Below are 21,964 nucleotides of genomic sequence, written 5' to 3'. Positions count from 1 at the left end.
AAATGTCACGTAAAATGCTCTGACATAAATGGCATTGCGCCCTCTTCTGGAGAAAACATAGTACAGCCAAATCCTGCTAATATAAGGAGTGCAGAAAGGAAATACGCATCCTAATAATTTATTATTGATTAAATACAACAGTACATATTTTTAATATTGTTAATAAGCGTTTCCAACCGTTTCGTTTTAATTTACAGTTTTCTGATTGGCTGGTTCCACCCCTTCCTCTTGTCATGACGTCCTTCCTGCTTCACTAGAGGGACACGTGCAAGTTCTAACATCTCTGAGTCGAGGGGGAAGGCTTCAAACTTCAGCATTTATACTGTCCCGATAGGTGTACAGTTTTGATTTTCTTGTGAAAGGCTTTACCGAATAAGCAGTCAACATGGTAAAGCCTCAGTTTAAGGGGAAGAACTCGATAAACCCTTCTTCATCCAGCTCGAACCCCGGTAAGCTAGACAGTTTGTTTACACCTGTAGCTAACTGCAGCTAATAGCTTTAGCGTGCTCTTCTACTCACTGTATCCTGGATATAAATGCTGCTGGTTACTTCTTAAAGTAAACATTTAATCCAAAATTTCGCTATGATAGTTTAACATTTTACCTCGCAGCCTTTTGGTTGTTTCATTGAAGTAATTTATTCCAAGTTGCAACCTCGCAGTTTCTCCCATTAGATTCACATGCACAGAGCAATAACATAATTTATGCAGATGTATTTGCGGAGAGTTATTTATCAAACCTTCCCCTCAAAAGACCCAAGAATTTACATTAAGATATAGTTTGTTAAGGTTCTTAATTATAAAGTTGGAAAGAATGGATACAAGCAGTTGCGATGTTATTTTTATTGCGATGGCGTTATTTTTATTTTATCTTATGGGTTTTTTTTAATTTATTTAAATATATTACATTTATTGTCTATGCTATTTTTGTATATGTAAAGTTTTAATCTGAATAACAAAACTGTCTTGACCATTGGTTCCCCAGATCGAGCCAAAGGTGCAGGGGGAAACAACATGAGGGACAGAGCCACCATTAAGCGTCTGAATATGTACAGACAAAAACAAAGATGGTAATGAATGACAACATATTCTATGTTTGTAACAGGATTGTTTGTAGCTTTCAGCTTAAATATAAACATAAGTGCTATATTAACACTGATGGGTTGGTTCTATCTACAGTAACAACCGAGGGAAAGTTATCAAACCTTTACAGTACCAGTCTACAGTAGCACCAGGAACAGTGGCCAGAGTTGAACCCAACATCAAATGGTTTAGTGAGTATGTTTTCTTTCTATTGCTGCTAATGACGGAGAGATTATTATTTGTTCTGGCATCGTCTTATTCTGAATATCATTTATTTGTATTTGTGATTGATATTAAACTCAGTATGTATTTGCATGTTACATTTAGAATTGTCTCTCTGTTGATATGATTTTAGTTTTACCAAAAAAATAAATAATTGTTCAAGTAATATTTCAGTCGAGATATACTTGACTAACATTATTAATGCAATGTGTATGGTTACAAGTAAATATGCACCTATATTTTCAGGTATAGATAAGATTTACTTTCTAATGATATAATGATGATAGTGATAATAATTGGGGGGAGAGTTTCTGTCAAATATGTAGTGGTTGCAAAGTTATAGGCAATGTTTTAATTTCTGACAGGAATACATTTTATGTGTTTGGTTGCTTTAGATAAAGTCGTATTTAAATGCCTCCGTAAATGTGATTAATTGCAAAAATATTTGAACCAATTGAGCCTTGACTCATGTTTGGGTCTTATGTGTTTCAGCAAACACTCGAGTGATAAAGCAGTCAGCCCTCCAGAAGTTTCAAGAGGAGATGGGATCAGTACAGAAGGATCCATACCGTGTGGTGATGAGGCAAAGCAAACTGCCCATGTCTCTTTTGCATGACAAAGCCAAACCTCATGTGAGTAAAGTAGCATAGCCATAACACAAAATCCAAATAACACCAAGTTGTTTTAGTTGTTGTAACATTTAGTACAATCTCTTATGAAAAATAGACATCTTTTATAATCCACTAATGATACCTTTAATCATCTTAAGAAAGTATTCATACCCCTGGAACTTTTCACATTAGAACCACAAATTGCTTTTCACTGGGGTTTTGGGATGAACACAGAGTCACACTTCATTTTCAAAGTGGAAAAAAGATGCTCTCTTTTCAATTGTTTTATGTTTTCCAAAAGAGTAATAAGAAAAGTGTATCATGTATTCATCAAGGAACACAGATGAAAAATAGGCTTTTGGCATTTAAAGAAATGTTAATGTGCCTTGTCCCTGCCAAATAAATAAATTTAAAAAAAATTAATCAGCTTACCTGCCTATAATATTTCTATCAGCTTTGCACATTACTCTTTACAAAAAACCTCAAGCTTTGATTTAAACCACTGTAGCTCTGGCTTCATCCTCCACCCCATTCTAATGTCTTTTGCAGCCTGTAAAAAGGTTTTATTAAGAGCATAGTCCTTTATTTAGCTCAATTTGCACATTTAAAACCACGCTAGTTGAGTCAGAGTGCTATAAAACATTCTGAAACAGGTAAAGAAACACTTAGTAAAAATAATACAATGAGAAAAGCAGTGCTAACTTGATTTTAAAACAGCACCAAACTGTCAACAATATTGTGTTATAAACTAACTAACCATGTTATAAATTTCTTTACAATTTTATGATGTGTTTCTTGGGCTTCCACTTTGGAATTATGGACTACTTTGTGTTGACTCTAATGTGATTAAAATGTGAAAATCTTACAAGTGTATAAATGCTGTGTCAAGGTTCTGTATGGATATTTTCTTTCAAATGCTGAGCTTTTCCTGGAAGCTGTTGTGTTTCCATTTTTATATAAATGCCAGTATTTGATTGCTTAGATGAACTCACTTGTTCCAAAAAAAGTCATGAATTAAAGGATCTTTCTGATTTCTTTTTAAGGGCCTTTGTTTGGGTTCTTGGCATGAGTATTTTCTGACAACCTCTGTAACCTTATTCTTCTAAAGAAATGTTGCAATAGAGGCATGGCTTTTGTTTCAGAATCACTGGAAGATTTGATTAGCACTGGCATGGTCTCAGGGTGTTTTGTTGGCTTTTTTGCTACATATTTGGGTGTTCTGTTTACTGTATACTTTTGTTCTGTGTTGTCTTAAAGCCTTGAAGGGCTGTATTGAAAATTTGTTTAAATTCGGGGGAAAGGGAGAAAATATCTTTCACCAACAGCAAAAACTTTCCTTTATCGTGTCTTATCAGATATCTACTTTTTATTTTACAGCTATATACCATGCATTTTGTTCATTGTACAATACAACTATAAATACACATCCATGCTCTTCGTATAAAGCTTTTGTTATACACAGTAAGTGTTTAAGGACAAATATCATGTATGTATGCACACTACTATGTTTTGAAAAGCAAGGTTGTGAGTCTTAAGTTCCGAACAATCAGTGGTCTTAATGTGTTTTTCTATACTCCTGTAGAACTCTAAGGTGCACATACTAGACACTGAGGGATTTGAGACCACATTTGGACCTAAGGCTCAGAGGAAGCGGCCCAATCTCCTGGTTGGAGATGTGAAGGATCTTGTAGAGAGAGCGGAGGCTTCAGCGTTGAACTACAGTGCCGACAAAGACACGAACTTGGTGACAGAGGACACTGGTGTCCGGTATGATTTTTACTTATTCTAATCACAAAATAGAACTTTTTTAAAGTCTATGTATAATTACATTTAAAGATAGTGACAGACTTTTGCAACAGGGAGGAAGTACGTGAGGAGATTTTCAAAAGGGTCAATCGAAGAGGATCTGGGGAGAACTCTACAAGGTAACACTCCTGTATACTTGATTAATGAGTCTCAGTATTAAAATATTGACAAGTATTTTAAAGAAAATAAAACTCCCTCCCCCCAAAAAGTGGTTGCTATGTAAATGTCTTTTCACTATCTTGGACATTTCATGTAGCTTTTTTGTTTTTCCCTTGCCCAGATACTCTTTTGTCTCCAAGTGCTGAAAAAAAAAAAAGAAACATGTTTAAATGTTCCTTGAAAAGGGAAAAAGCAACAGGTGGAGGCTTTACCTGCTTTAGAACATATTGCCATTAACCTATAGATTAATCAGGCTGCTATGGATTTAAAAACATAATCTATCCTCTGTCAGGATCATCATAAGCCAGGCATGTCCAAAGTCGGCCCGGGGGCCAATCATGGCCCGCGGTCAGATTTCATACGGCCCGCAGCTTTCAGTCTTATAATGTATTATTTATGGCCCGCCTGCACTGTCAAACAGAATAAATAAATCATAAAACTTGAAACTGTAATTCCTCCTTTCACCAAATGGTGGCAGTACCACTTTAATACTATCAGTCTGCCTTCGTGCAGCGAACCCCTCTCCACTCATTTCTGCCATGGCCACTGCAAAGAAAACAAGTTAACAGTGAGGGCCGCCGCTTTCAAGAGAGATGGGAATTACAATACTTCTTCACTGAAAATCAAGGCAATTGTGCTTGTCTAATTTGTGAGACGGTTGCCTTGTTTAAGGATTTCAACGTAAAGAGACACTACCAGACTAAACATGCTAACGCATACAACAAGCTAACAGGGAGTGACCGTGCTGAAAAAGTGAAGCAGCTCCAAGCTGCACTGGCATCACAACAGCAATTCTTCACGCAGGCCTGAGTCAAAAGAAAATACCACCAAAGCAAGCTACGAAGTGGCCATGTTAATAGCTAAACATGGCAAACCTTTTTACTAAAGATACTTTTATCAAAGACTGTGTTATGAAAATGGTGGAGAACATTTGCCCTGAGAAGAAGCAAGAATTTGCGAATGTAACAGTGTGGCACGGAGAGTTGAGGACATAAAACTGAGTGTTTTGAACGATAACATCTGTCACTATCAACAGTGAAGAGCCAAAAGAACATTTATGCACCTGGATTTATGGCACTTATTTTTATTAAACTCTTGAGTAAGATTTGGTTATTACTGTTGATGTTATGAACCTGTAGATGTGACACAAACTATTACTTTCTCAAAGATATTGTAAATGACAAGAGCAAAATTACCTTGTTTTAAGATTTAATAATAACAGACAACTTTGCATTACTTATAACTCCTGTTTAAATGTTCTTGAGGCAAAGATATTTTTAAACTCATGTAAATTTAAGGTATTTCATACAGTTTGTTCAATGTTATCTGACTCTCCAGATATGAAAGAATTGCAGAATTTGTGTTTTTTAGAGTTGTTCTCATCTGCCTGAGTGGCTTATATTTGGTTTTTTTTGTCATTTGAAAGATAAAGATAATTGTGACAATGAAAATAGTTTTATAACAGAGTGTATTTGCATGAAACTTTTGTAGTAAAAATGTCCGAACAAAACTATTGGCCCCCAGGCATCTTCACTTGATCAAATCTGGCCCTCTTTGCAAAAAGTTTGGACACCCCTGTCATAAGCCATCTAATATAAACCTCAGGGTTTTTATCCTCATAGTCTGAGGTCTTTAAAACGGGATGTCAAGCTGTTTGTGTTTCAGTCAGTGATCTAGAGTTAATTGGATTCATTCTGGATTCGTGTTTTTAAAGGTGATCGACTCGTCTGATGTCATAATCCAAGTGCTGGACGCCCGTGATCCGATGGGAACCCGCTCCAAAAGCATTGAGACATATCTGAAGAAAGAGAAACCTTGGAAACATCTCATCTTTGTATTAAACAAGTGTGATCTTATCCCTACCTGGGTCACGGTGAGATGTTTAGAGCATTTTCACTTTGTTTCTGGGTTGCTTTAACTGCTATAGTCTTTAGTAATTTGTCTTCTTGACTGCCTTTTTCCCACAAATCAGAAACGATGGGTTGCCGTTCTGTCCCAAGAGTATCCAACTCTAGCTTTCCATGCCAGCCTGACCAACTCATTTGGTAAAGGTTCTCTCATCCAGCTCCTCAGGCAGTTTGGGAAGGTAAGCTAATGCTTCCAAATGGAAATCTACTTGACTTTTTTTTTGATGCATAAAGCTCAAATAAAAGTGTAAAATGAAGCTAAAATCTGCATTTAGTTCAACAACTGGTCTGAATAATCTAGTCACGGCAATACAACAAGATAACAATTATTTAAACTTAATATATCATTAAGTTTAAGAATAATAATCTTGATTGTTAAAATCCAGATTCAAAAGATACTTATTAAAAGTTTGTCTTTTAAAACATCAATTATTTCAGATGCCTTCAGGTTTTTAAGATGACTGTTCAACAAGGGAGGGCTTTATAGGAGCAAGCATTGCCTCAGACAGGGTGTTTTGTTGCAGTAGTTGTATCCAAATGCCCAGTCTTGAATACTGGGGCATTCAGATACAAGTACATCTGATAACTACATGTACTCTCAAATACAACTTTTGTTGTTATTTGAGTGGTATACTAACAGAGTTTGGAGGTTTACTGCAAATTTCTCATTTAAGATCAATTCTTCAAATTCAGTTTTGTCATTCTTGATTTTTTTTATACGTTTGATCTTATGAGATTGTCACATTAGGTTAACTTTGAATAAGGATACCATCATTTCAAAATGTGTTTACAAAAAATAAGAATGTCATATAAAATCTTAGTGTTTATTCCAAATAGAAAAGCAGCAGTTATTCCTGTTGCTATGAATATAATATAACATATATATTATTATACATCTTACATTGTTTACCGGTAACATTTGTTCCCTATGCAATTTGAATGCATTGACAGTTAAAACACTTAAATAAATACCTCATGAGTCATCTGAAGTATTTATAAAACTTGGAAAGCAGTTTAGTACACTTCAGAAAACCTTTTCTTTTAGTTTAAATCACCTTATCAATAACTCCTCATTCGTCTGGCTTTTTTTACCTGCCCTCGCCTCGGCTCTGCTTCCAACATGTTTGATAGATGAAGTGGAATGCTTTAAATTATGAGCTGTTTTCCCGTCCAAAGATTTTAGTTCCAGAGAGCTGACCTTTTATAAACATTTTCAAGCCCATGTTTTTTATGGACATTTTGTATTTGAGCTAAGCCTGCTTTGTTTATATTGGAATCAAAATGAAGAAAATTGTTTACTAACTTGAACTCGCATTTAAGTCGGTATAAAGCAGTGTTGAAACGCCTCTGTATGATATTGCGAGTTTTTGTTGTGTTTTCCTTCATGTGCAGCTCCACACAGACAAGAAACAGATAAGCGTGGGTTTCATTGGCTACCCAAACGTGGGAAAGAGTTCAGTTATCAACACTCTGCGCTCAAAGAAGGTCTGCAACGTGGCACCCCTCGCTGGAGAAACAAAGGTAGAGTCGACATTTGATCGCGCATGTTTTCATCAGTGTTTCTTCTTACTCATCAAAGTTAGCATTCAACCCATACCTCCCACAGGTGTGGCAGTACATCACACTAATGAGGCGCATCTTCCTCATCGACTGCCCCGGTGTCGTTTACCCATCAGAGGACAGCGAGTCTGATATAGTCCTAAAGGGAGTGGTAAGTGATTTTTTTTTTTTTTTTCTGTAGTTCTGTGAGAAAATGAATTTGTCTGTGTTCTGAGTAATGCTGAAAATTAAACAATAAAAAAAAATCTTACACACAAATGACAGATTTATTTAGAATAGTCCAAGTGTACACAAGATTCCTATGAAGTCTAGAAAATTTAAATGTAATTAATTTTGGTTACAGACAGAGTCCACAAGTGGATTCATATTCACAAAAAAACAAAAAAATCTATGTTCTCAAAATATGTTGAACTATTTTTTTTCATTATGCTGCAGTAAAAAACTGAAATGAGCTTCAAAATGTATTAAAGCCGAACACCGTTTTATCAGTTGGAACTTTTAAAGATATTCTAAGTATGATGTCTGAAACCTGCACATGCTTCATCTCAAATATTTAATGTCAGTTTTAGCCTACGCCTTTGTCTCAATATTGTTTTTATTGTTTTATAACCTCAACAATGTTCCTAAGGTTTGTTTACTAAAATAGTGTGATGCTGGATCTTCTTGTGTGTTCTTCCCTCCCTGCCAGGTTGTTATTGTAAATATAAATTTGTTATTAATAATTCAGCAGGTTAAATAAATCAATAAATGTAATTGGCAGTCTCAGTAAGATGATTAACTTAACTTTGAGACTTCCAGAATATTTTTAAAGTACAACACGTCCCATGACATAATGATCCATAAAAGCTGGGACGGATAAAACAGAACAACCTTTCTGTGTTCTGTTCAGCTTTGGTGTTTACTTGTGGAAGTGTTGCTCTCTCAAATAAAATGAATCACAGACATAGATCACAAAAAGTCTCCTTTTGAATAGCTTTTTAAAGGTATCTGCTTTTTTTTTTTACTTTAATGTGAACACATTTCTCACTGAAAAAAAACCTTTATTCTTTTTTATGATGTACTTTCACAGCAAACGGTGTTGTTGGTAACTCTTTTTGTTGTTGTGTTTACTGATCCCAAAACAGACAATTTCCATCTTGTCTGTTCACAGTCAGGGAGAGTGAAGGTGGAAATTTTCTGTCTGTTGTTTAGTTTTTTTTTCTCTGCACCTCTGCTTTTATTTTTTAAAATGGAGCAATCCAGATCACAAATATCTGGGGAAAAATCTCTTTATTACATAGAGTAATGAGGACCCATCCTCAGCAGTGTGTTTCAAGATTGGTAAAATATGTATTGATAATTAAACCCAGAAAATATTTTTGCAGGAAAAAACAAACACCTGTCTCAATTTTCTTTGAAAGGAAAATATTTGCAGTTTGCAGTGGAGTCACTATAACTTAAAGGTTGCACCTTCATATTTTACATTTCTTCTTTTCCTCTTCCTTGGTAAGGTTCAAGTGGAGAAGATCAAAAACCCAGAAGAGCACATCGGTGCGGTACTGGAACGAGCCAAACCCGAGTACATCCAGAAGACTTACCGAATCCCAACATGGAGTTCTGCTGATGACTTCCTTGAGAAGCTGGCATTCCGTACTGGAAGCTTCTAAAGGTTTGACTCTTCATCTGTTATAAGATTTAAACACAGGGTTTGTAAAGTGCCTAAAACCCTTGAAAATGCTTAAAAACTTAAAATTTAACAAGAACATTTTTAAATTTTTTTTAAATGGCTTTTTTTGTATATTGTGTTTAAGAAATTAATTTACCTTAACACAATTTGCTTGGATTGTTTCAATGTAATGAATATTTATTATTCTTAACAGTTCAGCGACTTATTAATCATCTTATATTTTATACCGTATATTAAAGTTATTGATATTGGTGGATTTTGTGTTAAATGTGTCTGGCGTATTGCGTGTGTGAGAAAGAGACATTGAAAAACATACAGTTTTTCTATGTTTTAATTTACTTTGCTGTAGAATGTAGAATACTACCACCAAAAAATATTTTTTTTTTATTTACGTGTGGTAAATAGTATCTTTAAACTGCCTGAAAAGTGCTTGAATTTAAAAAGTGTATGAACCCTTCAAGCATATTTTATTCTCTCTACATTATTCAATAAAGATCACCTTTGCACATTAAAAGAGCTGTCAAGTTTGGTATTTGAACTATAAACACTTTTTTTCTTATCTGTATTTTACAGGGAGGTGAGCCCGATCTCAGTACGGTCTCCAAAATGGTTTTAAATGACTGGCAGAGGGGACGGATCCCCTTCTTTGTGAAGCCTCCTGGACCAGAGGGAGATCCAGAAGTAAGAGTTTGCAAAGTCTTTTCCTTCTCCTTCACAGCCTGTTTTTTTTACGTAAATTACTGGGACTTCTGTAGGATGAAAAACCATTGCCCCTGGAAGGTCCACCGGCTGCAGAGCAGAACGTTCAGGAGGAACAGGCGGATAATCTGGACGGCGCGTCCGGAGAACGAGTTGTAGAACACACAGTCGACAATAGTCAAGTTCCATCATTAAACACAATTTGTCAAGTGCCATCGTTACACATCAAAATGTTTTCAATGATTATGTTTCAAAAGCACAATTGGAAATATACCAAAAGGCAGGACATGTGACTAAAATGCCAGTAGAACAAAAATAAGTGGTTTCTTTATGCATTGATGTTGATGTGTGAGGCTTTCTAAGTGGATGGATAAGACTAGGATACAATCATTTTTCATTAGATAGTATCTCTACAAAACATCATACAGTATTAGTTAATGTTCCATTAGAAAAGCATAACTCCATTGATCAAACCATATAGGAAGCAGTGCCGACTATTTCCAAGCTCCTGCAATGCGCAGACGTGTAGATCACACATGCTAACTAGTCGTGCAATTTAAATATTTTTGCTCCGTTTAAAGTGCTCCTGCATTTTTTACCATCTTCAGCCTTCCAGCTGATCCTTTCCAGATGTGCATTGTGTGCGAGCTGAGAGAGGAAGTAGCAATTACCTTTCTCTGCTTAGAAAATAAAAAGCCAAGTGAATTACATTTCATTTCATTTCATTGTTTTCCTGAAATACTATGAGAAGAACAGTTAACTTGTTTTCAAAGAAATAAAAAAACCAGGAGGACGTATCCCTGCAGCAACGACTAACCACAGTCTGTGCAGCCAGCATAATCACTGTCATGAACAATACTTACATGCCCTTTTTTTGATCGTTTACAGAAAACGTCTGGGCTTACTGCTGCATTCTTGAAAACATTCTATTTCAGCAGGCTCCCAATCAAATGAATAGTAGGAAAGTCAACCTAAAATTGGGATAGGGAAACTCGTGGCTACAGGAAAATAGTCTTAAACTTTTCTGCATTGAGGATTTGTTTTTAAAATTCCTTTCACTGAAAAATGTTTTGTTGTACACAAACAGCACATACAATGGAGTGCCCAAAATGTACTCCCTTTTTTGTCTATTGTTGTAAGGTATAACCTGCTCCGACATCATGAAGAGGAATAGATGAGTACAGGAATGGACACAGGGAAGGTTCAAAATACTTCCAGGGTATAAACTTCTCTGGCCTAGATAAAGCCCAATACAAGTACAGGCCATTTAGTAATGATCACATCAAACTTATTATTGACCTTTGCTGCAAGTTTAACATAACTCAATGTTAAACAGCCAAAAGATTCTGCTGCACTTGTTTGTGTCTCTTTGTGTGTCCATTTTCAGTTAAAATTTTAGATATTTCCAGATTTTTAAAAATCTCTGGTTTCAGACATTTGCTCAACATTCATATAATTAAGTATTTATTTAAAAGGTAATAAAATAGTTATCAAGTAGACAAAACGATTATGAGTGTGGTGCTTTTCATCTTAGATGTGAGATTAACTACTGTCCATATAAGTCTTTCTTTTTTTTTGATGTTCAGTGTATTACCACGAAGGGGAAACGTTTCAAAACAGCATCCAGAATTGAGAGAGTGGAAAGAGTGGTCAAAGAAATCTCACATCTATCGACAGCAAACTCAGTGGTGCACAAAGGATGGAATGTTTTTGAAAGCAGCTGAGGCATGAAAGAGACCATAAATAGGCCATCAGGCACAGGTTTTGCAAAAAGGTTGAGCGCAACAGACACGGTGAGGGGAAAGGCAGTTCAAGCTGAGTTGGGACCTTACGCTTGATGTCAAAACTGCGGCTTCTGACAAAAATGTTAAAAGCTAAGCCAGTTCATTTAAAATTAGTAGACTTAAATGAGCTTGTCAAAGCTGTAACAGTACTCTAAAATGCATTAAGGGTAATATGGGTTTACAGATATGGAAGATGGATGCATTCACTGAGTTCTCTATTAGATGCACCTTTCTATTACAAAGTTGGATTACCTTTTCCCATCACAGCTCCATCAGTTCGTAATGGCATCGATTCAACAAAAGATCGTCAACATTCTGCAGATATTTCGGTCCATATTATCATGATAGTTGTGAACTATCTTGATCCATCATTTCCCAACAACACTTTCCTGGAGCTAAAATGGTGACTGGGAAAGCCATAAAAGGAGTTCTTTGTTATGCTCAAGGAATCAGGAAGAGGTGATTTCAGCATTAGAACCGATTATACTGCTTCAAGGGAGCATCAGGAGATGAATACATCATGCTCATAAAACAGGAAAATGGTGATCAACAAGGTCTGTTTTGTGGGCTGTAAATTTTAAATGATGCTCAATTTGTACCAAGTTACAAAATGATTCACAACCACATGAGTGGCAGCTGGTGTGAACTTCTACTGCGGTAGCCCATCCACTGGAAGGATTTCTGACATGTGTTTAGGGATGGCATTAGTTAAACTTAGCTATTTTTTTCTTTCTATCATCTGAGATAAGCTTATCCATTCTCCTCTGACCTCTGAAATCAACAAGTTATTTTTATCCAGCTGACTGCTTTTCATGTGATCCCTTCCCTTTTTTGAACTTTTTTCTGGTAAACCAACAACTATGTTTTTCTTTTGACCAGACAGAGGGAGCAGTATAGTAAGTGATGTATAAAATCACCAGATATATTACATTCTATTGCATAACTTCAATAAACAACAGATTTTCAGGGTCACCAAAGCGCCATAAAAAACATAAGACGTTATTGACAAGTCAACAGATTTTTTTCAGGAGGTATGCCGGACAACTGTGGAGTCTACTAAATTAGCATTAGCTGTAACTGTGGGGTCTGGTCAGATCAAAATAGGATTGAGAATAAATATTCTGGAGTAATGAGCATAAGGTGTGAAAAAGCACCTCGGGCTCACACTAGGATTTGTTTTTTCTTCCAAATGCCCTTTAAACTTTGTTAGAGTGCTTGGCATCATGAACTATTTAAAATCTTAAGAAATTTTAAATGTTGTCAAGGAAGTCACAGTACTAATAGAAAGTCTTCTATTAGTAAGAGGGTGTTGTACAAAGAATTGCCAGCAAAGGTGTAAACACATGTGGACACTGGTGATTTTCAAAAAGAAAAAAAGATTTTGGAAATTGGTTTTTCATTCAGTTGTAAGTATTAAACCAATCTGTCATTGCAGAGATTATGCCATGAGACCATCTCACATCTTTTGGCCTTGTTCTAACAATTTGAACAAACATATCACACATTTTGTGATGAGGTGGGGCAGTAATTTACAGATCCTCTTGGCCTCAATGCCAAATTTGCACCCAGTGGTGAATTGTTCCAGTCTCTTTCGGTCAGGTCAAATGGAAACCATTCAAGAGGAAATACAAGGCACACAAAGAATTGGCGTTCAAGGTATTCTTGGAAAATCTGACATTCTCAAGCATGTCCAGGTCAATGTCATGGAAACATATTTTTTTAAACATCCTCCCAATAAACCAAACCAAACAGATGCTCAGTCAGGTAGGTAATGAACATGAATCTTTAAAGAGTAAACCTAATTTGCACAATTCAGTGGACCCAGGGAGTAGAATCAAACACAAAGACAAACATGGAGGTGGAAAAAGGAGGGCCTGAAAGAATGAGGACTACATGGGAACTACTAATCCCCTCACAATGGTCTATCCATGTGGGTTCCGATTGCACACCACAGAATCTCTCTAATATCTTGGACATTCCTTGAGACACAGGTTTAGTTCCTCCTGGAGACAGAAGCAGGTGGCTGTTTCTCCTACGACCCTTGTCAAGCCAGTATTTCAGATCTCATATAGCACATGGCAGGGGGCTGACAGACTAACAGCTTTTAATGTCTAGGCAACTTTGAAATTTCAGGGATTTCCACTAAAAGGAGTAATTAAGATGTAAATAATATTAAAGGATTATTCACTCTTGAGGTTTCTTCTCTGGGAAGACAACCTCCAATCCACTGAGCCGTATGAATTTTCTAGCCCCATGTCAGAGAAAGTCTGATGATTTTGTGTGTTTGATAACCATTCCTTTAATGAAGTAAAATAAAAAACACAAATAATACTCTCCAAAACCACTTGAATGTATCCTATTACATCTGTACAGTTACATAGACCCTTGCAGTTATCATTTTTATTTATGAAAATAAGGACAAAGTCCTATGATGTGGTGTTACATTACACAGTTATGACCATTTCAGGGATTTTTACAAGCAAGTAGAGGTTACATGCAACTTTGATGAGAGCAGACTCCATTCCCTTGATCGGTCCATGCATTGGCAGTGATGAGTTTAATCTTAACTTGTGTCAAGTTTTGAAGTGATTTCGGACCACATCTCTTTTATGAATGGATTTGCAATAAAGAAACGAGAAACAGTCAGCACTTTGTCAGATTGAAACAATTAGTTTGACATGTTTTGCATTTTATTCTTTGACATTTTAATTTAAACAAAATGTATGTGCGGATACTGCTTTAAATCTTTTGACTGATTCTAGCCTGGCCATTGACTTCCTGTGCCATTTTGCTTGAAAAAAAGAATCTCACTTACAGTATAATCTGGGTTTTCTCCACTTAACTTGGATTGTCAAGAAAGAGAGGTTTAATATTTTTGAAAAAAAATGTCACTTTGAGTGTTTAGTTAAGATTTGATATTTTGTTTTGCTTTCCATCTGTACTCCAATCTTATTATAAAATAAAGATTTCCTACTGGTGTGGTTATGTCCTGTAAATCATGGTGCAGAAAGGAAAGATGGGTTTTTGATAAATGACTGAAAGAGCAACTCAAGTTTATGATCGAGGTTGTACATATTTAAATCATAGAGGACAACTCCCTGTTCATAAAAAGGTGAAGAACAGGTCTCAGATCTCACTAAAATAAACAAGTGTTAGAGCTATAAATGACACTTTTTTTTTTATCTTGCGCAGTCCCCATAAATAAAATGCTAGTAATGTGGAGTGTAAACTTAACTCTAATGCTCATTCAGGCAGATTGCTCCTTTAAAGGTAATCCTTGAATCAAAGGGACACTTCCATAGACAAATGTAGCAACTACTGCGGACAAAGATTATTAAAGATCTGAGCTGGTGGGAGACAGACATTAATGTCTTTTTCCATTGGAATCTCAAGAGGGTATTAGGAAATAAGTTCCAGCAATGTGCTGTAAAACAAACATAGCTTCATTTTGCCAAGGTGTCACGGTTGGAAGAAATGGAAAAAGGAACAAACAAAATGATTAGGTCTGAACAATCTTACCTTGATAGAGTTTAGGTACACTGACTTTTTCCTTGATACAAGTGATTAACCATTAAAGTTTAGTAAATTTGAAACTACTCTTTTATTTCTTTTGATTAGAAACTACTGTGGGAAGATTTTATGCAAACTATTAAGTCTTTTAGCTAGACTGGAGAATACAACTCAGATGTAACATATTGTGATCCAGGGAGAAAAAAACAGTAGTGGATGTAGAAAAAAAAATGCATAAAGCATAACATGTCCAGTATACGAATAGACTGAGTATTGAGCTCAGTATGATAAAGCACATTTCCATCATGTATTGGTATGCACTGAGATGTTTTCTCTTGTTCCAAGAGCCCTGAAAAATTGTCTTTTGACATTGGGACCCAGCCACTCTGTTTTACCACAAATGTCTCTTTTGTAAGCATCTGGTTTTGTACAGAAGAGGGGTACTGTATCTCCCAAGCCACACCACTGGCTCATAGACAGAAATTCAAATCAAATATTTTACTTATTATTGCCATAACCCTCTTTGATTTGCAGAATTTCCCAAATTGTGACATTTGAACAGCTAAAGCATTTACTTGAATTTGCCGTAGCCAGTGATCTCAAGAGACTTTGGAAATGCAATGAATCTTTCTGCAAAATGACTAACCATTGTTTTGTTGCTTGGGGTATAAACAGTAAGGCTTCAAAACAGCAATGATGAAAAACATTGTGTTTCTGGAACAGTTCTTAACAAAGATAGAACAGTCATGGTAAAAAAAACAACTAAACCCTATTTTATTTCTAGTGTAAGTACACCAAGATATACTATTAGTATTCCTTTAATTATACAAGAAAACCTCTTGAGACTTATATACAAGAGAGACTTTTGTAAATACATCAACAAAAATAAGATACAGACAACAATACAATCCACCAAACACTCAAAACAATACCATACATTGTCAATGGAAGTGCCCACAGATGTGTTAAAACAATCAGATTTGTAGCAGCTTTTAAAATGATATAGGTGCATGTTACCCTGCAACCTCGGATGGCTGAGGGTAATGTAGATGGTGATCTTCCCTCAACGTGGGTAGGGTTATAAAGGAACTCAGAGGTACAGGAACAGTGGATGACATCTTCAGACTAATGTTTTTCTGGGGAGTAATGGAGAGTTTCAAGTTGAATTGGAGCAGGGAGTGGAGACTTGCTAGAAACAAAAAACCTTTGGAATCTAATGGAGTGAGGATTCAGCAGATAGACTGGATAAGATCTGAGGGAACAAAGAAGACATAAGTCAAAGGAAACATGGAGATGTAATGTTTGGCTTGATTCTAGAAAAAGTTGTCCATATGGCACTGAGAGGTCATCACAAAGCTCCTTATGAACCCTGGTAGGGAATAAGGATAATGTTCTCAAGTGCCAGAGCAAGCAGCTGCCTTGGGCACGCGGACCTGTCGCTGGAGGCAGAGATAAAAAATGGCCAGTCACACTCCACACCATGATAACATTGACATTATTTTTCCAAAAATGATTAAGCCAGAAAGAAAAAGCCTTTTATGAAAACCTAACCATATCTTATAATTCAACTGGTTTTAGAAACTTCATGTTTGCTGTGACCAACATGACTTTATCAGTCGCAAAGTTATAGAGGACCTATGACCTGCCAGCCCTTTTATCATCGCTTTGGTTTTTAGGGGTTTGTGGGAATTTATTTAAGATCAACTCTCTTGAGGTCTTTAACGGGGCTCTTGCAACAACCTGGTTCTTTAACTTATATGTTAGTGACTCCGTTGAAGATTTGTTCAGGGAGGGGCCCTGATTTCAACTGTTTGACAGATGACCTTTGTTTTTGCCTCTAGGATTTTATACACAATGACTGGAAGAGCTTCATGTCATGTGGCTGCAGGTTGTCTGTGCTGAATGTGATATGTTTAGTTTTTACCAAGAGTGTGAAGTACGAACAGACATCTTCACTTTTGAAAATAGTTCTGGTAGACTTACAGTTCAATAAACTACAGCTTTGCAAACCTAAATGCTGCCACATTGTTTTTATGGAAGAGACTTTCATTAAACCATTGTTTCAAACAAACTATATTTGGACAGTTAAACACTGAACATGCTGACCAATCGCTGTAAAATCTAAGATGAAGCTTTAAAAAACATAGGCTTTAAAAAAATCTGAACACAGAATTATTTTTATTGACTATGCAAAGAATTAGACTCCAGGAGAGACTGGCAACTATTTAATAATGGTTAACTTTGTAAATAATGTTTCCTGCTGTTGAATGATGGCATTTAAATTGTCTTGGAAAAGTCTTACAAATTCTTCATAAATTGAACAGGACAGCAACTGTTTGTTAAGGCTATTACCAACATTTTGTTAACACATACCTTTAAACCCAATGGCTGAAACACACATTTCTAAGTTGGTCATTCCTGCTGATCCTCAAGTAGAGTTTTTATTAAGAGTCCCTGATGATGGAGAACAGCAAGAGAGTATTTAATTGAGTCCCACACAACTTTTACATTTTGGCTTTATTTTTTGTTTAATAAATAACAACAGAGTATTTTGTTCACTTGAGGTTAAATTTAAATCATATTGGAACCATGTTAAGATCAGCTCATTAGTAGACTGGTAAAAATCAACCATTTACCCTAAGCTATTTGCTTCATACAGAGGGTTTGGGCTCTTGGCTGTTGAGAAACAATTGCTTTCTGGACTGTGTTGAGGTTTTAGATTTTACCCTAACATTCGCCCATGACGTATGTAAGGCACCAGTTCAACGCTGAGAAGCTTACCGGATATTGCCTGTGCTGTAAACAACCATCCTCCACTGCGAAGAGAGAAGTGCCAATCTGAACGAGGTGGCTGTTTATGTTAATTCAATATTTGGAACATGGGCTGAACAGCTTTGTTCACTTTCTTTGCTGCCATTGATAAAGCTACAGGCAGACTACAATTCTAAAACAGCACAGAAAATAAACCTCATCATTCACAACTTCTTCTTCTGTTTGCTGATTTACCCAGTAAAAATCTTCCGGACACAATCCATGTCAAGCGAAGAAAGCCCTGACTGTGGTGTGTAAGTGAGATTTTTTCTTTTTCTAGAGAGGAATTGCACAGGAAGGCAATGGCCAGGCTAGCTACTTTGATGTCCTGATACACAAAACTCAAGACTTGTAAAAAGAGTTTACTTGCATTTTGCCCTGAATGTTAATGCTCTAAATTAATGACAGAATTTTTAAATAATATATATGGAACCAAACATTTACACTGTCTATTTGCCAGTTTACAACAATTGGATTCATTTACTTTAGCAGTTACTGCTATTAAAGTGGAGCTTGAGTGAAAATGCCAAATATCTGTCACTTACTGTGACCTAAGAACTGCTTTGTATGGATTTCAGTATTTGGTAAAAATGACGACAGCCATTGCTGTCATTGCAAACACTCAAAATACTTTCCATTGCAAATTACATTTATCCATTCATGCTCTCAAATCTTCACACATACTGTTGACACTGATGCACAATACAGTGTCTTGCCCAAGGACTCTTTGCCATACAGCATACAATGGAGGAGATTGAACCAAATTTGCAAGCTTCCAATTGTGACTACTTTCTCCTGTCACCAATTTTAAAAAAATTATTTTTAATTCTATGGACAATGATTATCACAGTGATTTGCTGACTGTTTATGGGTGAAACGACTACTTTACCCACGCTTCAGGCGGTCTTAGAGGACCTACCAGGATGTTAAGACAAAAGAGTCCAATTGTTAACTGTGGCAATCCACCCAATTATCACTTGTCTTCTGGGGCTATGGTAGAGTAAAGCTAACTATTAGTGAGGCCAAGCTTTCAGTGTTTTGTCATATGATTTGTTTTTGAACCAAAGCCTCCTCTACTTTCTTAGCTCCTCATCTACTTATATTGAAATATCTCACTAAAAGCCTAGAGAAATCAGACTGATAGTGAAGGAAGTTCTTCAGTAATGCAGCCACTTTTCTCACGAAGTTCAGGATGGGAATGAGAGGAGCAGTGCTTCCACTCTTTTTTTCCCAGAGTAGTTCTTACTTTTACAGGCCAAGTCCACTACCAAGAGGAGTTCCAGGTGGTCTCCAGGCTGCCTTTGATCCCCCACAAACCAGGGTCCCTTGAACACATCAGTCAATGTAATCACTTGTGTTTCAGAGTGCTCAGGGGAAACAGTAGTGCTCCATTTCCCTTTCATAGCATGACCTCAACAGTGGCAGCCACAGTCTTGAGGTGACACAGACCTCTGTCCAAATAGGCTTCTCTGTTGTCCCTATCTAATTGACAGAACAGCAGATAAAACAAAAGAGACAAGCGGCTTCAGTGAGCCACATGAAAAACTAGAGAGGGATGGTGCTGCTCACCTCCAGTGAACACTATTTCAATTGAAGTAAGGAAAATTTTGGCAGAGAAACATTGGCACACAGCCTAACCAAAACTTGCCATGCAACATTTATTTTTAGCTGAACCTTTAGGTTTACATTGTTGGCAACAAACAGCTTTGTTAAGCCAAGGGCCATGTATGCATGGATGTACCCATCTGTGTTGATTTCATCCTCTGCAGTGAGAGGAATTTTGATTAGTCAATCAACACAGACACTCTTAACCCCCCAAGAAGGTGAAAGGTGTGTTGTAGCAAATATATGCTGACTTGAACAACAATTCAAAACCACAGTCAATGTCACAAATTAATAAGCCATCAAATCAGAGTCTATTTATGCATCTTAATGAGACATACTACAGATAAGCAGAATGCATCATGATTGAGAATGTAACAGCAGTATATTATGCAGAAATGGCACAAGATTAAGTTTTACATTTGGAACAATTACACTTGATAAATTCAATTATCAAGCATTAGTACTTATTTACTATTGCTTGTAGTAAACAAGTACTGACATCACAGCACTCTCTGTGCTTTATTTTAATCTTTTCATGCACACCATATTTTTTGCGTCTTATTTCTTTCTGCATAGTGTGCTCTGTAAAACAGAAACAGTAGCAGGGGGGACTGTAAAGCTAGTGTCTTCCTACAGACATCTGTTTGACTAAGATTAACCCTATGCTTTGTTTTAAGATGCTATTATTCTCCTCAGATGACACATTGACTTTTGAAAAGAATTAACAGACTTGCTAAAAGAACAACAGGTATGATCTTAGGTTTGAGAAATTACAATTAACATATAGGTACATTATTTTAAGATAAACATCAACTAATCAGCACATGATATTCTGATCTCCCCAACTATAATGGAACATCCCACCTTAAAAATAGTCAATTCCTCTTTGAACGGTTTTAAAATCATAGAAATATTGAATTCAGGTATATTTTAATGTTGCAACTGTGACACTAGAAGATTTCTGATTAACACCTGGCTTATTGTTCCATTGAACACTATGTAATTACTACTTGGATTCCTGACCTTTAAGTGCAATTCCATTCTATGTCCATATTTAGCTTTGATGTCCCTTTCCCAGTCACATTTACTGGAAACAATGAGATATAAACCTGCCCCTGAGTGAACCATGTGTAATGTTTTTCCATTGTAGCAGCTTTTAACATCTTTCTAATAAAATTTCTTCAAACAGTTGTTACTTAGACTTTTAATTACTATGCGCCAGTGAAAATTTCCATCTGTTTAAAAGAGATGCAAACCTTATAAGTGAAAAAAAAAAACGACTATGCGAGAGTATTTTTGTAATTCTTTAAGGAAGAGAATCTAATTTTTCCATGGACCTCATCAAGTGGCTAGCTTCACCTGAAGGTCTGGCACAGAGATTACTTTTTTATTTTATTCACAGCAGAGATGAGTTAGAGTTAAACATAAACTTTGATATACTTTTGTCCTGTAATAATTGTTGTTTTTCAGAGCTTCCTGAGGACATCAATAAACAGTAAGTAGGTCGGTCTCTCCTTTAGCTTTTTACAAAAAGTGACAAGGAAGCCAGATTGACTGAGAATGCCTGCTCAGAACAGTGAGAGATCCATTTTCACCTTATTGCAGCTTATCTCTACCAAAAACGTTGGTTTACATGCCACAGATTAGCACTCATAAACACCATTCATTAGAGCACTCCTCCCTCAGGTCACTGCCAACAGATTATGCATGATTAATGTGGTGTGAAACTTGTGGCCATGACAAGCTGTGAACAAAACAAGTGAACGATTTAGGGTTGGTAAAAATAAACAGAGGATATTACGCATTAGTGAAGCATATTTTGTTAAAAAGCAACAAATTTCATCATTTCATCTCTGGCTCGGTTTTCTAACAATGTCATTTATCTGTTCTGCCTCTGGCTCTCTCTTATATTATTATTATTTTCTTTGCCATGTAAATGTTCTAAAACTGGCAAAAGCATATCTGTGTCTAAATGAAGTGTGGATGTTTTGTGATGACAAGATCCCCCTTATAAAGAGTGCTTTGGCTTTAGGAGTCAAAGCTTTGGCATTAAGCTGTTTATATTTAAAAATGTCATTTCTCTGTGTGTTTAGGTTTTATACAAAACTAATATTTAGAAAGTTTCACTGCTTTTAAAAACGGTAGGAACCACAGTTTTTAGATTGAGTCTGACCACAGACATCATTTTTTTAAAAGCTAAGCAGGGTGGTTTGTTGCATCACACAACTTTTCACCACTGACTGAAAACAAATTAACTTAGAGAGGGCCAGACCAAAATGGCTCCATGATGTTGAGTAAAGTCAGGTTCACATGGTTCAATCAATGATCATCAGAGACAAAATCTTTCATCATGAAAAAACTGTTAGAAAATCTCTGGTCATGACCAACATCAATAAGTGTGAGAAAGTTTCTGGGAAAATGTAAAAATGGTGCACAATGACTTATGCTGTCATACTGCTCCCTTGTCTCTACGCTTTGTGTTAAAAGATGTGTCATTAAAGTAAAAGACAACGGCAGGCATGGTTTATGGTCGCCATTTCTGT

The 21,964-nt window shown here is 36.3% G+C and overlaps 1 protein-coding gene across 1 annotated transcript; it reads left to right on the top strand.

Moving 5' to 3' along the window:
• Positions 1–230: 230 nt before the first annotated feature.
• On the top strand, positions 231–9,857 carry LOC116714011 (nucleolar GTP-binding protein 2-like). Its single transcript, XM_032554311.1, is given in 14 exon segments — positions 231–449; positions 984–1,068; positions 1,178–1,272; positions 1,796–1,935; positions 3,497–3,681; positions 3,774–3,796; positions 3,799–3,839; positions 5,594–5,752; positions 5,852–5,965; positions 7,179–7,307; positions 7,393–7,497; positions 8,837–8,994; positions 9,586–9,693; positions 9,768–9,857. Coding segments are annotated over 12 exon segments (1,296 nt in total). The 5' UTR covers positions 231–385; the 3' UTR covers positions 8,993–8,994; positions 9,586–9,693; positions 9,768–9,857.
• The last annotated feature ends 12,107 nt before the right edge of the window (positions 9,858–21,964 follow it).

The sequence above is a fragment of the Xiphophorus hellerii genome, chromosome 3 (genome assembly GCF_003331165.1).
Source record: "Xiphophorus hellerii strain 12219 chromosome 3, Xiphophorus_hellerii-4.1, whole genome shotgun sequence".
Lineage (NCBI taxonomy): Eukaryota > Metazoa > Chordata > Actinopteri > Cyprinodontiformes > Poeciliidae > Xiphophorus > Xiphophorus hellerii.
This window is presented reverse-complemented; position numbering and strand designations above follow the sequence as displayed.